Genomic DNA, 13,638 nt, shown 5'->3' with positions numbered 1-13,638 from the left:
CTTCTCAGCGTATATAGCACACTAACATGCGCAGCTGTCTCAATTTGGAATTTGCTCGGTTACATAGCTAACATTTTGGAGCGAAATTTATACGAAGAAATAGTTTGACATTTCTTTAGTCCTTTCCTGAAACAATGAGCGGATTGCCTCCTGGTTGGGAAGAGAAGGTATCAAAATCCACGGGGAAGACTTATTACTTCAACAGACGAACAAACGAAAGTCGATGGGACAAGCCTAGTGAAGGTGAAAGCGACAAGGTTCGCGCGTCGCATTTATTGGTGAAACACACCGAGTCAAGGAGGCCGTCGTCTTGGAAGCAAGACAAGATAACACGGTCTCGAGATGAAGCTTTAGAAATAATTAAAGGTATTATAAAATGAAGCACAATTTTCGTGTTCATGTTAGTGTTGAGCTACTGATGCGTGATTAAAGCTTCTCATGGATAATGCCACGTGCCCCACCCCCCTGACAAATGAATTGGAACTAACAAGGATGGGCCCTTCTTAGAAACGTGCTTGCATAGGTTTGAATGGAGAAATAACATTTGATACTCTCAGCAAATGTGTACAGCAAAGTTCTTTGCTTTGAAGATGCAGTGTTCAGTCTGGCTCAACGTGTTCTCAAATGGCAAACATAACAATTTTTGCTTTGCTCATTTCAAACTGTTCAAAACCACTGCAGAAATACTAATAACTGAAGCATTCTGAAGTGAAAGTTATCTAATGTACCAATTTTTTTCCAATCATCCTAATATCAAACTTGCTTATAAAGAACCTTGCAAATAGTTAAAGTTGGTTTTTACATATTCCCTGACATATTTGTACTTGGTGTAATGTCAAATTTGTTGAGGTTTTCATGCAAGTGAGAAGGTCTAGTTGTTTGTTGGTGAAAAAGGTCTATCTGAACAGCCATGGGTCAGGGTGTACTAGTATAACATACGTCTACCGAAAAAAAAAAAAATCTTCTAGTTCTTTGTCTGAACAGGCATTTCCATGACAGAGTTTTTTCTTTCGCAGGGGCGGAACTGTTTCAAAGTTGGTTTTGTATTAAGTTTGGCATTCAACATTATGAACTCAGTCTGATCTACCAGACAAGAATATAAATAATAAAGTAATTGTCCTTTCTGGAAGAGCCCTGAAGTTTAATACGTCATTAAAGGCTTGTCTAAAAGAGGAATTTTGTGATTATTAAAGTAAGCATGCAAATCAGAATAGGGCATGGAAAAATAGCTTTGACCTGTCTATTTGACTATGATAGCTCTTTTCTTGGGAATGATCTTAGATTTAAGTTTTCTTTACTGTATGTTGCAGGTTATCGCGGACGTATTGAGTCAGGAGAAATCACCCTTGAGGATCTGGCAAGCACAGAAAGTGATTGTAGTAGTGCTAAGAATAAAGGAGATTTGGGATTTTTTGGACCAGGACAGATGCAAAGTAATGAATTGTGTCAATGCATCAGATGCCTCATACTATAACTATTTTTGATTACAACTAAGTTATAATTCCACAATATGCTGTAAAACCCTGTGTTTAAGCCCTGGGCTTAAATAACTTCATCAGGGGTTTGGGTGGGCTTATAAACAGCAGGGAGGCTTATATCCAGGGGTGGGCAGGAGGTATATAAGTGGAGTAAAAAAAATGTTTCGGAACGACGAGATAAAACATATCTGAGAAACGAATTAAAGCTAACATACCATTACATTTAGAGCTATTACCTTATTATTACCCTATTAGTCTATAACTTAAGATTAAAAATTTTGACGTTTGTAAAGAAACTCAAAAGAACGTACTTATACATTTGATGGGCTTATATCGGGGGGTTGGGGGGTTATATCTGGGGGGCTTATATCCCTAATAATATCTTTGTCAGCAAATTGAAGGGTTTTAACATGGGATTTTATGGTATGCATCCTGGGCATATAAATTAGTGTCTACAATGCTGTTATCTAGTAACATAGACATGCAATGCGTGTTAAAAACTAGATATTCAAAGCCCTCTTAAAGCCTGCAGAGCAAAGGGCATACAAAGTGCAATGTATGGAAAGGGATTGTCATGAGTAATTTTTAATGCTAGGTAATTTATTCATTGGAGGCCTCATGTTATAGTCGCACCCAGTCACAAAAGAGATGGTATTGATATTTTTAATGTAAAATACATGTACAATAATAGTGCAGACTCCTAGAAAAAATAACCTTACCCAGTGAGTGATAGTTGAGTAAGTATCTGAGGGCTGCTTAGAAGCTGACAGTAGTATTTTCTCTTTTCAGGACCATTTGAGGAAGCAACGTGAGTAATAAGGGCCTGTATACATATTGATAAATTAACATCAATGGAAGCGCAGTAACTATTAGAGAATTATCCTCTTTCCTGATCCACCTCAGTGTAGACAACTTTTTGTAATTGTTTTAAAATTAATTGGGACGTGCACAAAACAGGAAATTATAGCCAATTTTAATCCTTATAATCCACAACCAAAGAGTTTTGTACTGGTCAGTAGGAGTTGTTTATATCCACAATCCACAGAGCTGACAGCATGGAATGACTCAATATGTTTAATAAATTGACGTCAGTTTTTCATGCATCTGTCCTGTTATTGATCATGAATTTCATTAAAACGTTGTCCAAGTAGCTGGGGATCCACAAAGTGATAGCCGAGTGGATCTGCAGACTGATGTCAATTTGTTTTTTACAATAACAAATTGTCAAATTGTCCACTCTCATTCATTGACATATCAAATAAATTAAAAAATTCATGTGTCTGTCCACTGATTGACAATGAAAATTAGCCAATGAGAGTGCAAGAATTTCTGCCGTTATCGTAAAATAAAAAAATTGGCAGTCTAGAGGAAGTTGTTATGGGTATCTCATAAATTGATTAATGGGTTACTATTCAGGAGAGCCACCTTCAAACCTTCCTTCAAAAAAGAACACCTTAATTGGAGGCATTTTTTTGTCCAAATCACCCCTTAAGTCCATTGAATGTTCCAATACACACTACCATTGAGCTACAAAAATTTAAGAAGTGCCATGGACACTAAATATTTTTTTCCAAATAATGAACATGCATTATTCTCTTTTGTTGGCAGCTAATACAAAACCTTTTTTTAATTACGCTGAATGAATAAAATAATACATATACATGTTTACTGTCTTCATAAACATGCTTGTTATTTCTACTCTTTTTTCTGTACAGGTTTGCCTTAAAGATTGGTGAATTAAGTGAACCAGTGTTTACAGACTCTGGTATTCATTTGATTCTCAGGACACAATAAAGCAAGTCAACAAGTTCAAGAACCACATAGATATGTAAATTCTAGACTAATAATTTGTCATTCAATAACTTGAATGAGATCTTTAATCAGCAAACTTGACTCGAACATAGTATGTACATGAAGGAATGGCGAGTTGCAGTCATGTAATGTACCAGAATCAGATTGACTATCGTTAGCAATAATTTTTTTTTTCTCAGAACATCCCATAAGTACTGTAACCTGCTGAAAGTAACTTTAGGTAGTAGCAACTAAACAGTTATAATCTTCTACTTAAAAAGTATATCATGTAACAATGTGCATCTCTAGTAAATACTAGACGTCTATTCCTCCAAGTCATGGTAGCAAAACCTACATTTTATTCAGCTGAAAACTATACTGTCCAGTAAATGTTTCTAGATTTTTTTTTCATGCAACCTATCAAATCAGGGCAAGATGAAACCAAAAAAACACCCTTAAAGTTGCAAGCGTCTAGTGATATTCAGGAAGTTTGTTTCCATCAGTTTTGATGTAACATATCAAACATGAGACATTGTTTCACCAGGATATCCAAACACCAATAAGGGAGTTGAAAATAAGACAAGCAGCAGAGTATTTTGGACAAAATTCGAGGTGTTTGGATAACTGATGATAACACTATCTTGAGTGTTTGATAAATCTACTCAACCCCCAAAAAAAGTAAGGGGTAAACAGAGAAGTAAAATCGTCCAAATCTTAATATTAAGACCAGGTATCCAAACCTCCTTCATGGTTGTGATTTTTGTTTTAACTCGATGAATTGAGTATTTCAAACATTATTTTCCTGGACCTGCTCTAGTGGTTGACGTTTTGAAAACTTAGAGTTTTGGATTTATTTGGGCCGAAAATGTCATCATACCTTATTTTATACGGTCCGTAACAAAGCTTTTAGATGAGCCGCCTTTGACGGCATGTTCCAACATTTGGTTTTAGATTACCAGCAATGGTAACCTGCATGTAGACAGCATATGGGTGTTTTGGATAGTGAGATTCACAACTTGCTGTGCTACCAAAACCCATTTTTGAAATCTAAGATCAAAATTGGAACAATTTTAGAATGCAAAATGGAGAGAAACAAAAAATCAAGGTTTTGTGACTCATCACAAATGCTTTAGATTTTGACATCAGCTCAAGTTTCCAAGACCCATGATTTTGTAAGTAACATTTGTCAACCCAAGTCATATTATCTGCATGTGTAAGAGGTTAATAGGACACATCTGCATGCAGGTTACTGCTTGAAAGTAACAATAAACATTCCAGAAGTGCTGTAAGCATTCACGGTTGAGGAGGCTGAAATAAGTGCTTATTCACAATAAAATGTAGCTTCTCGTGACCACCTTATAATTCCTGCCTACTAATTATAAAGAAGTAGAGCAAAGCATAATAAGTTACGGTAAAAATCAGATTGTGGTCATTACAGCTGGGAGAGCATATTAAACCATACAACACATGAAAGTATTATCAGAACATTTTATTGATTAGAACACAACTTCATGAACTGTAATTTACATGTACACTAAGAAGCCACCTTTATACAACACGTAAGTATTTAAAGCAAGTTAGCAGCAAAAACTCATCGCCTTCAAAGGACCTGACTCTGAAAGGTTTTTTTTTTTCAATCACACATGGTAATAAGACTTGATGAGTATCCTGCATGCATCCTTGTTCAAAGAATCAACAACTGACAGTAGATCTTGAACAATTTCCCTTGGATATACCGGTACAAACTTTTCAGTTGTTAACTATTGGCTATCTTGAAATCCTGCCATCTCTAATGAGTACAGGGTTCAACTGTACTGCTAAATCAAAGTCTGTGCCTTGTTTTAGGATCAGCTATTCATTTGCAGCCATTTACAAGTACAAATATGTTTGAAAAAAAGTTTATTTCAAAGAATTTGACCATAAATAAAGTTGACACCAATTAATTCCATATAACCGTAGTTTTACCATTATACCCATGAACACACATTTCTTTCAGATTCATTATAAATGCAAATGCTAATTCCTCTAAAGAGAAAGTAAATTTGTGCAATTCTTAAACAGTGCCACACTAAACATTAAGACCTTCGCTTGGTCATAATTGGCTGAAAGTTAGCTTCGGACCTCGCTTCATCTCTTGTACATGTATGCTAGCACCTGTTACTAGACACAGTGCATTCAATGAGGAATCTTAATAGAAAACAATCGCATGTATGTTGCCTTCAAATGGACGATTCTTTTTTTGCTTAAAAATACCTTAAATTATAGCTTTTGGAATACTGAGGTTACACACTTTATTTCAGTTGCATTTGGAACTTAATACAAATGTAAAACTGTTCTGCTGATAGCATTGGGCTAATCTAGGTGGATCAGTTATAATAATAATAATAATAATAATAATAATAATAATAATAATAATAATAATAATAATAATAATAATAATAATAATAATGGCATTTCGGGCAGTATATCCACAGGGTGGCTCTTCGCCTGCCCAAAATCAGTTGTTATCACATTACTTATATCAAGCGTGCAAAGAAAGATCAATTGTGCTAGTGGGGATGTTGTTTTAGGGGTGCAGGGAGGGGGCGGGTTAGTGAAAACGACATCCTCGTAACATACAGCTTTGCACCCTGACTGTCCTTTATGGTGTTTATATTATTTTGACTACTTCCTTGCATGCAAAGAAAGTCATCTCCAATAGCCCACTGGGCTAGTGGGTTTTGCAGCCAGGCTGGTGGATTCTGTCCTGTACTTGCCCGACAGGCAAGTGAAGTTCCTTGGAAAAATGTTAGAGGAAATTCAAATTACAGAAGAACTGGAACTATAAGAGATGGAATTTTTGGTGGCTAGTGAGAATGACTTTCAGGCTAGTACATCACAGCACTGTTACAATTTTCCTGAAGGGCAAGCTTCAAAATTGGTTTTCTTTGCACCCCGATCCCTCTTGGTTTCTATGAATCATAGTCAATTCTTCCAGCAAGATCCTTGTGATATGCAATGCTGAAGCTTTGATGGCTCAACAATGTACTTATTAAATATAATGCAAGTCATTCTTTTCTGAAGTAAAATGTTTGATGTTAAAATATCCATACTACCTATGGATCTTTACCATTTTTATTTTTCTTTATCAGCTTCTTTGTTTTCATTTTCTTTCGATTTGTCTTTGTTGTCAGATTCTGTTTTTTGGCGTTTGGACTCAGGTTCTGGTTCACTTGCAGTGTCACTTTTCTTTCTCTTTGTTTCTGCTGCTGCCTCTTTCTTGCCTTTCTGTTCCTTTCTGAATACTTGAAAACATTGAAAAACAAATAGATTAAGAAGAATTTAATACACTCCTGAGTAGCAACAAGAGCGGCAGCTGACATTCAGGTGCCACCAATATCAGGGGCAACAAAAATGAAACTAGGGTGCTAGTCAGAATATTAAGTGTAATGGAGTCATCCCAAACTCCACAGTACAATTTGAATTTCACTACATTTTCTAACCATGCCTCTTTACCCTGCACCTCTTTAGCGTAACTGCATTAATTTTATCCATAGGCAGGGCGTACGCACATTCCAGAGTTTCAGTACTCACATTCCAGACTTTCTTTTAGAGGTTTTATGAACTGCTCAAAATCCATTTCCTCTAAAGCTTCAAATACGTCAGGTGCTGTCAGAGTTTTCCTCTTCTGCTTTTGTGCAAAGTTGTTGGCACTTCAACAAAACAGACAAGAAGTGTTGAATTAAAGGTGAGACAATCACTAACAAGCTTGCTTAAGAGAGAGAAACCATTTTCTGTGTTTCCAACAAGTAATAGAAACATAAATTCTAGCAATATGGAAAAATGTGCATTTTTTCAGAAAACTTAATGCAGAGAAATAAGGAAAATCACATGTTTAATTGGATACATTTGGCAAAAGGTAAAATTATTTTCTTTCATCATTCCATTATGGACATCAACAGATCCAAGTTATCACATGTTTAATTGGATACATTTGTCAAAAAGTAAAATTATTTTCTTTCATCATTCCATTATGGACATCAATAGATCCAAGTTCTGTGTTTCTATTAAGATTCACATATTTAGAATTGGGTACAGCTTTTAGTGTACGCTTTCTTACAGTGTACAGATGTGTAATCATGGAGGCTGGGAGAAGTTCAGTAGTAGAATACATACCATGATGTTGCATACAGAACAAATACACTGGCAGCCTTTCCAATGGCAGTTCTAGCTTCTTTGGAAATGTTGACATTTTCAGGAAGCTGTAACCAAAGAGAGGCATTTGCTAGTAAACTAAGAAATTTAGCAATCTCTAATAACCTATGCAATGATATACCTTAAATTAATAATTCACAAGTGAATATTTCAAAGAAAGGAATTTCTGAAGCCAATACTATTCAGTTTTGTAATTTTAGAGTGTCTCAATCTTCACTATTTTACTGACCATACCTATTTCTTTCTTTGTAACTAAATTCTATTTTAAGAGCTTCCACCTCTTTCATTCTCGGTAAAATAAATCCCCCTTTAAGAGTTTTTCTACCCTCCAATAGAAAATTAAATAATTTGAGGTTTCCTTGAAGGAAAGTTTATACTTCACAGAAAATGGCTTAACGATAAAGATTAGCGAAAAAACTGAGCAACGACGTTTCGGTGTCATCCTGGCACCATTTTCAAGTTAAAAAATATTTGTGCGAAAAGTAAATTAATTTATACCAATGGTAGAGGTGCGAAATTGAATAAATTAAGATTAAGATAGCTGTTCAATGTTCATGTTCATTCCAATGAGGTGTCAAACACTGGTAATGAGTTCAGTGTCTGTTCAAAGCCTAAACAAATACTTTTGCGCGAATGGAGTCTGACTGTGTGTTAAGGCTCGGTTTCTTCTTGCGAATCCACAACATTTCGTGGATCAAGCAATCGAACTTTCCCTGACATTTCTTTAGGATGGAGAATACGATGGGCTCTCCCTTGGGTCCCCTAATGGCCAATACTTTTCTTTGTTCTATCGAGGAAAAGCTACAAAACGAGAACAAGTTGCCAGACTTCTACAGACGCTACGTGGATGATACACTAGCCACAATGAAAGACATACCAACCGCAGAAGCCTTTCTGAAGACTTTGAACAACTGTCATCCATCCATATCCTTCACCATGGAGATCGCATCTAACGGTAAGCTACCATTTGTCGGCATTGAAATATGCAAGAAGGGCTGCAAGCTGGTAACAAGTGTTTACCGTAAACCCACAAACACTGGTCTCCTCTTACACCACCAAAGTCATGTCGACAACCGCTATAAAAGATCTTTAGTTAAAACCATGTTAAACCGTGCTTACCGCTTGTCCTCAACATGGGAACTATTCTCAACAGAATGCGAACGCCTTAAACTGATCTTTTCTAACCTCAAGTACTCAGATTCTCTTGTCAACTCCACCATCACCCGTTTCGTTAATTCAGTGATGTCACCAGACACAAGATCGACGCCTCCAACAGAGAATATCTACCGCATTGTCCTGCCTTTTAAAGACCAGAAATCAGCGGACATAGTAAAGAAACATCTCTCGGACTTGAGTAATAAACTTGATCACAAACTACAGCCGGTGTTCAGAAGCCGTAAAATTGGCGATGATCTCAAAGTACAAGAGCCAAAACCACCTTTGATCAATCAACAGTGCGTTGTTTATAACTATATATGTGATCTGTGTGATGCAGAATACGTCGGTTACACTAGCCGTCATCTTTACAAGCGCATTGAGGAACACCGATTTACCACCATCGGAAAACACCTTCAAAATGAACACCGAATTGATACAGTTGGTGACCTGACTAACAACTTTAAGATCCTAAAGAAATGTCAGGGAAAGTTCGATTGCTTGATCCACGAAATGTTGTGGATTCGCAAGAAGAAACCGAGCCTTAACACACAGTCAGACTCCATTCGCGCAAAAGTATTTGTTTAGGCTTTGAACAGACACTGAACTCATTACCAGTGTTTGACACCTCATTGGAATGAACATGAACATTGAACAGCTATCTTAATCTTAATTTATTCAATTTCGCACCTCTACCATTGGTATAAATTAATTTACTTTTCGCACAAATATTTTTTAACTTGAAAATGGTGCCAGGATGACACCGAAACGTCGTTGCTCAGTTTTTTCGCTAATCTTTATCGTTAACTGTATTTCCAAATTTAATCTTATAAGAAAATGGCTTATTAAATAAATTTAATCCAGCTTTAAAGTGGTTTCCTTTTCAGCACATAAGGCAACTTTCAACTGAATAAGACATTATTTTTAATGTGCACATTCTGACAAATTAAAATTATTTAAGTGCAATTTCTGCCTCTAAAAATTCCAAGTTAAAAAATCTTACTGCTTCCTTGGCCAGGCGTGAAATCACTGCATTAGGAAGATTTAAATCCTCTGGTTTTTCTGCCATAAGAAACTGTAAAACAGAATACCCAAATTAATTTTTGAACAATAGAATATTATTAGAAACTATTCCTATATTATGATGAGCAACTGACAGCCTCCACTGCAGCCTACAGACATTTATTTCCTATCCTTTACAAATGGTCTGTTGAGCTGTCATTTATAACTAAGTTCTCATCTCTTTATTTTAATTTTCTCCACCCTAGGATTCATCCTACACCAGTACTGGCCAGCGGTAGTCCTGTTACGTACTTGGGTAGTTGGTTTGTTCCAGCTTCCCTAGTGTTTTGTACTGACATTCCTGAAGTCTTGCCTATCAAAGGTCATTTAGTTGTGTTACAGACCTGTGAGGACACACCAATAGACAACAGAGTCCGCAAAACAAACTTATTTATTTCACTAAGCAGCACAACGAAACTACAGCATGGCCAACCAGACAAGCTCTGTCATGTGACCCACGAGGCGGGAACTAGACTAGTACTTCAGGCAAGCATACTTGTTACAAGACCGCTCTTTGATCAGTATCCAGTCGTTTAGCCCCAAGTTGATAACCCCCAGTTTGGGGGCTAACTGGCTAGGGGCTGATCGACTTGGGGGCTAAACAGCTGGTAACCTTGTTGATCTATTGACCCTCTCTTTACTGGGCTACCAGTGGATGAATGCGCACACAACCTTTATATTTTCACAATTTTTAAAGTAACTAATGCTGCACATGCAATGAGCTAGTATTACTCCGGGGGGAGGGGGGAGGGGTGGGGGGTGGCGGTACTTTGGGAATTTCTGGGTGGGGATGTATCACTGGGACCTTGGACCCCTTGCCTATACCAGAGCTACAATCGTGGACAAAAGTCCTTGGGACACTTACATAATGTAACGGATTATCTGTGTTTTAGAACTGAAGTATGGAGAAAACGCTGCTATATCCTTTATAAACGGGTTGCTGTCCCCCCTCCCCCCCAACACAATGTTGAAAATCAGCTGAAATTGCATGTACTAGTTTTCAACATTGTATGGGGGGTGGGGGCGAGGTTAGGCAGGTGAAGTTGTATTCGCGCCTGGCGTGTACGCAAAAGTGCCAAAAGTGCAAATTTGTCCCAAGACTTTTGTCCATGATTGTCTGAATTTCAGTTCAGAAATAAAACGTCACTTTTCAGCGGTTTTCCACAGTCTAAATGTGTTTTCCCTCGACTCTGTGAATAGATTGTAATACAAAGATTATTTTTGAGCTATTTTGTGGTTTATTTAAGCTCTTTTGTTTTTCTTTTCAATTTTTCCCAACGCAAACACATGGCGTAAATCAGAATTTGTTCTATCTCATACTCACGCGTGCGGCATTTGAAAGGACACACATGGTTAACGTTCAAGGTAGCAACGAACATAAGGCATTATAGATTATTGTGCATATGACAAGAATTTCTGTCGAACAGCGAGTAAGAGTCTTTTTTTTTTGAAGGAAAACTGAAGGTTTTCACCCTGGGAAGTCGCGCAGAAATGTCAAATCTCGAAGTCATCTGTATCATGAATATGATACATGCAGTGAGCGGGCAACGTAAACTATAATTTGGTCGAAAGGGTACCGAACCAAATACTAGCAAGTTGTTTCCCACAAGTGGAAGTCATTTCCTTTAGTTATTTACGAAACAATATTGTGTGACGTTTTTTTAGTGTTGTGGACACTCCTTATTTGCATAACTCAACAGTTCTCAGCAACAGTACTCACTTTAAAACCTTAAAATGTACCTACTTATTTCCGAAAGCTCACATTTAAGACATGTCGAAGTGAAATGTGTTTGGCAATTGATCTTTCTACACCTTTATAGCTAGTAAAAACTTAATTTTGAGCTCCGCAAGCACGGTACTCACTTTCCATTTGTTAAGAATTGTTTAAAGTCAATTCTTCCATACTGAATCAAGTGAGTACCGTTGTATTTACTGCCAGCGTGCTGTGACGTGACTTTTGTGAAGTAATTTTGAAACAGTACCATAAATCTCGTGTTGAAAAGTAGTTTTGCTGGTTTTCTTACTTAGTTGATACTTAACATTGACGAAACACTGTTTTTCTTCGCCACTGAGTACTGTGCGATGACCAATAAATGGTGATGTCACTACAAAGAGCATAGCGCCTCAGTATACTTAAACGCGCTGTAATAACTGTTAAGGTGATCACTAAGATTGAAATAAATACCAAATTTGTCGTTTAAATACTTGAAGTATCTGCAAAACTGTACATCATCATGTAAACAATTCGTTACGTATCCAAATCAAGTGATGCCGTTATCACTGCCATCACATACAAAAGTTTCTAGATTGTTTGAGATCAACACCCTTCCCGATCGGTCCAAAACCACTTAAAAATACACAAAAGCTGTGGAAAAGTTCTTAGAAATGCCTTTCTCATCTCAGATGTTCACATTCTCGGGTTCTAAATGCATTTAGGGTTAAAAAAACATCCTGATTGTGCATATTTCCACGAGACGCAAAAATCAGACAATCGTGGACAAAAGTCCTTGGGACACTTACGTAATGTAATGGATTATCTGTGTTTTAGAACTGAAGTATGGAGAAAACGCTGCTATATCCTTTATAAACGGGTTGCTGTCCCCCCTCCCCCCCAACACAATGTTGAAAATCAGCTGAAATTGCATGTACTAGTTTTCAACATTGTATGGGGGTGGGGGGCGAGGTTAGGCAGGTGAAGTTGTATTCACGCCTGGCCTGTACGCAAAAGCGCCAAAAGTGCAAATTTGTCTCAAGACTTTTGTCCATGATTGTAGTTCAGCTGAATTTTGCTAACCTATACTAGAGTAAACTCCCCAAATCCCCCCATCTATCGACACTGTTGTGGCTGATTTGCGTAAATTTAAACTTGCTGATTTGATTTTTTTATATTTTTGAGTGGCAATTCCTGGTGTCCTTACTCTAGATGAAATCTTCAACCAACCAGTCAGTTTTGTGAAAAATGATACCCTATTCTAGACCCAAATGCTCTGATTTATATACCCTATCCTAGAGTAAACTGCTTGAAAACCATACCCTTTACAGCAGCACATACCTATAAAGCCCACATATGGCAGTGCCCTCCCCCCTCCCCGGGGGTATTACTTGGCCTAAAACATGACAGAAATAAGATCATTTTAGAAGTTATGTTATGATTCAATATTCCTTGGTACAATTTGCTGTTTGTTTCATACAACTTACATTGTTAATAACAAAAATAACTATACACAGAACAAAGGAACAGCCAAAGCGTAGCAAGGATCAAATTAAACATCAACATTAACATAGGCACACTGCAACCAGACTGAGTGCTTTCCCTTGAAAATTGGAGAATTTGGAGTGGTGTTACATTTACATGGTCTGCTGATCAACACTATGCATACCATGAGGATTAGCGCTGTATATCTGAAATAACCCATGTATACCCACCAGATCTCAAACCCAAGCGTGTCTCATACCTGCAGGTCACATGCCCTTCTGAAAATTGGAGTTATTTCAGCCTTAACTGACACACTTTTTGAAAAACATCTTAACTCAAGCTATTCTATTCCGAAAACCGTCGTATCCACCGAAACCAAGTGCTTCAGAAATAGAGCAAAATGGTTCGTTTCATTGACTCTTTCATCTCAAACAAATCATTTAGCCAAAGTTTTCTTCATGATCCATAAGAGGTCGAAATTTGGCTATTTTGTAATCATCAAACGCCACCAAGCTCACGTTTCTTGATAACACTCTCTCTCGAACGACGATTAATTAAATATTATTTCAACAAAATACACTCACTCTTATAAATTTCCTGGGGTTTCAACGACGACTGCCAAAATGTCGACTTTCTTTACTTTTCCCGCGAAATACTTCCCGGCATTCTACAAACTCGCTGTTACAGGAAAGTATGAGTCGATAACATTGGTCAAAGTTTTAAGAATCTGTCCAATAAAAACCTTCGTTATATAGGAGGTCT

General features: G+C 37.2%; 2 protein-coding genes across 5 annotated transcripts; one reads left to right on the top strand and one right to left on the bottom strand.

Annotated features, from left to right (window-relative positions):
- The first annotated feature begins 48 nt into the window (after positions 1-48).
- Positions 49-4,745, top strand: LOC110062535 (peptidyl-prolyl cis-trans isomerase NIMA-interacting 1-like). The gene is made up of 4 exons (XM_020769463.2): positions 49-366; positions 1,311-1,433; positions 2,268-2,286; positions 3,194-4,745. The coding sequence occupies exons 1-4, from the start codon at positions 135-137 to the stop codon at positions 3,270-3,272; spliced, it is 453 nt and encodes a 150-aa protein (XP_020625122.1). The 5' UTR covers positions 49-134; the 3' UTR covers positions 3,273-4,745.
- Positions 4,744-13,594, bottom strand: LOC110062536 (DNA polymerase epsilon subunit 3-like). Of its 4 annotated transcripts, none has more exons than XM_089275687.1 (6): positions 13,461-13,594; positions 9,622-9,693; positions 7,425-7,510; positions 6,843-6,961; positions 6,379-6,553; positions 4,744-6,045 (listed from the first exon to the last, which is right to left on the bottom strand). In XM_089275687.1, the coding sequence occupies exons 2-5, from the start codon at positions 9,685-9,687 to the stop codon at positions 6,384-6,386; spliced, it is 441 nt and encodes a 146-aa protein (XP_089131813.1). In that variant the 5' UTR covers positions 9,688-9,693; positions 13,461-13,594; the 3' UTR covers positions 4,744-6,045; positions 6,379-6,383. The 4 variants fall into 4 exon arrangements, with proteins under 4 accessions (XP_089131813.1, XP_089131812.1, XP_020625124.1 ...); XM_089275686.1 differs by adding an exon at positions 12,733-12,787 and having other exon boundaries at positions 4,744-6,553; positions 13,461-13,560; XM_020769465.2 differs by adding an exon at positions 9,933-10,024 and having other exon boundaries at positions 4,744-6,553; positions 13,461-13,559.
- Between the last annotated feature and the right edge of the window lie 44 nt (positions 13,595-13,638).

The sequence above is a fragment of the Orbicella faveolata genome, unplaced genomic scaffold (assembly GCF_042242905.1).
Source record: "Orbicella faveolata isolate gen_17 unplaced genomic scaffold, um_ofav_v1 contig_37, whole genome shotgun sequence".
Taxonomy (NCBI): domain Eukaryota; kingdom Metazoa; phylum Cnidaria; class Anthozoa; order Scleractinia; family Merulinidae; genus Orbicella; species Orbicella faveolata.
Note: the sequence above shows the minus strand (reverse complement) of the source record. Positions and strands in the feature narration are given on the sequence as shown.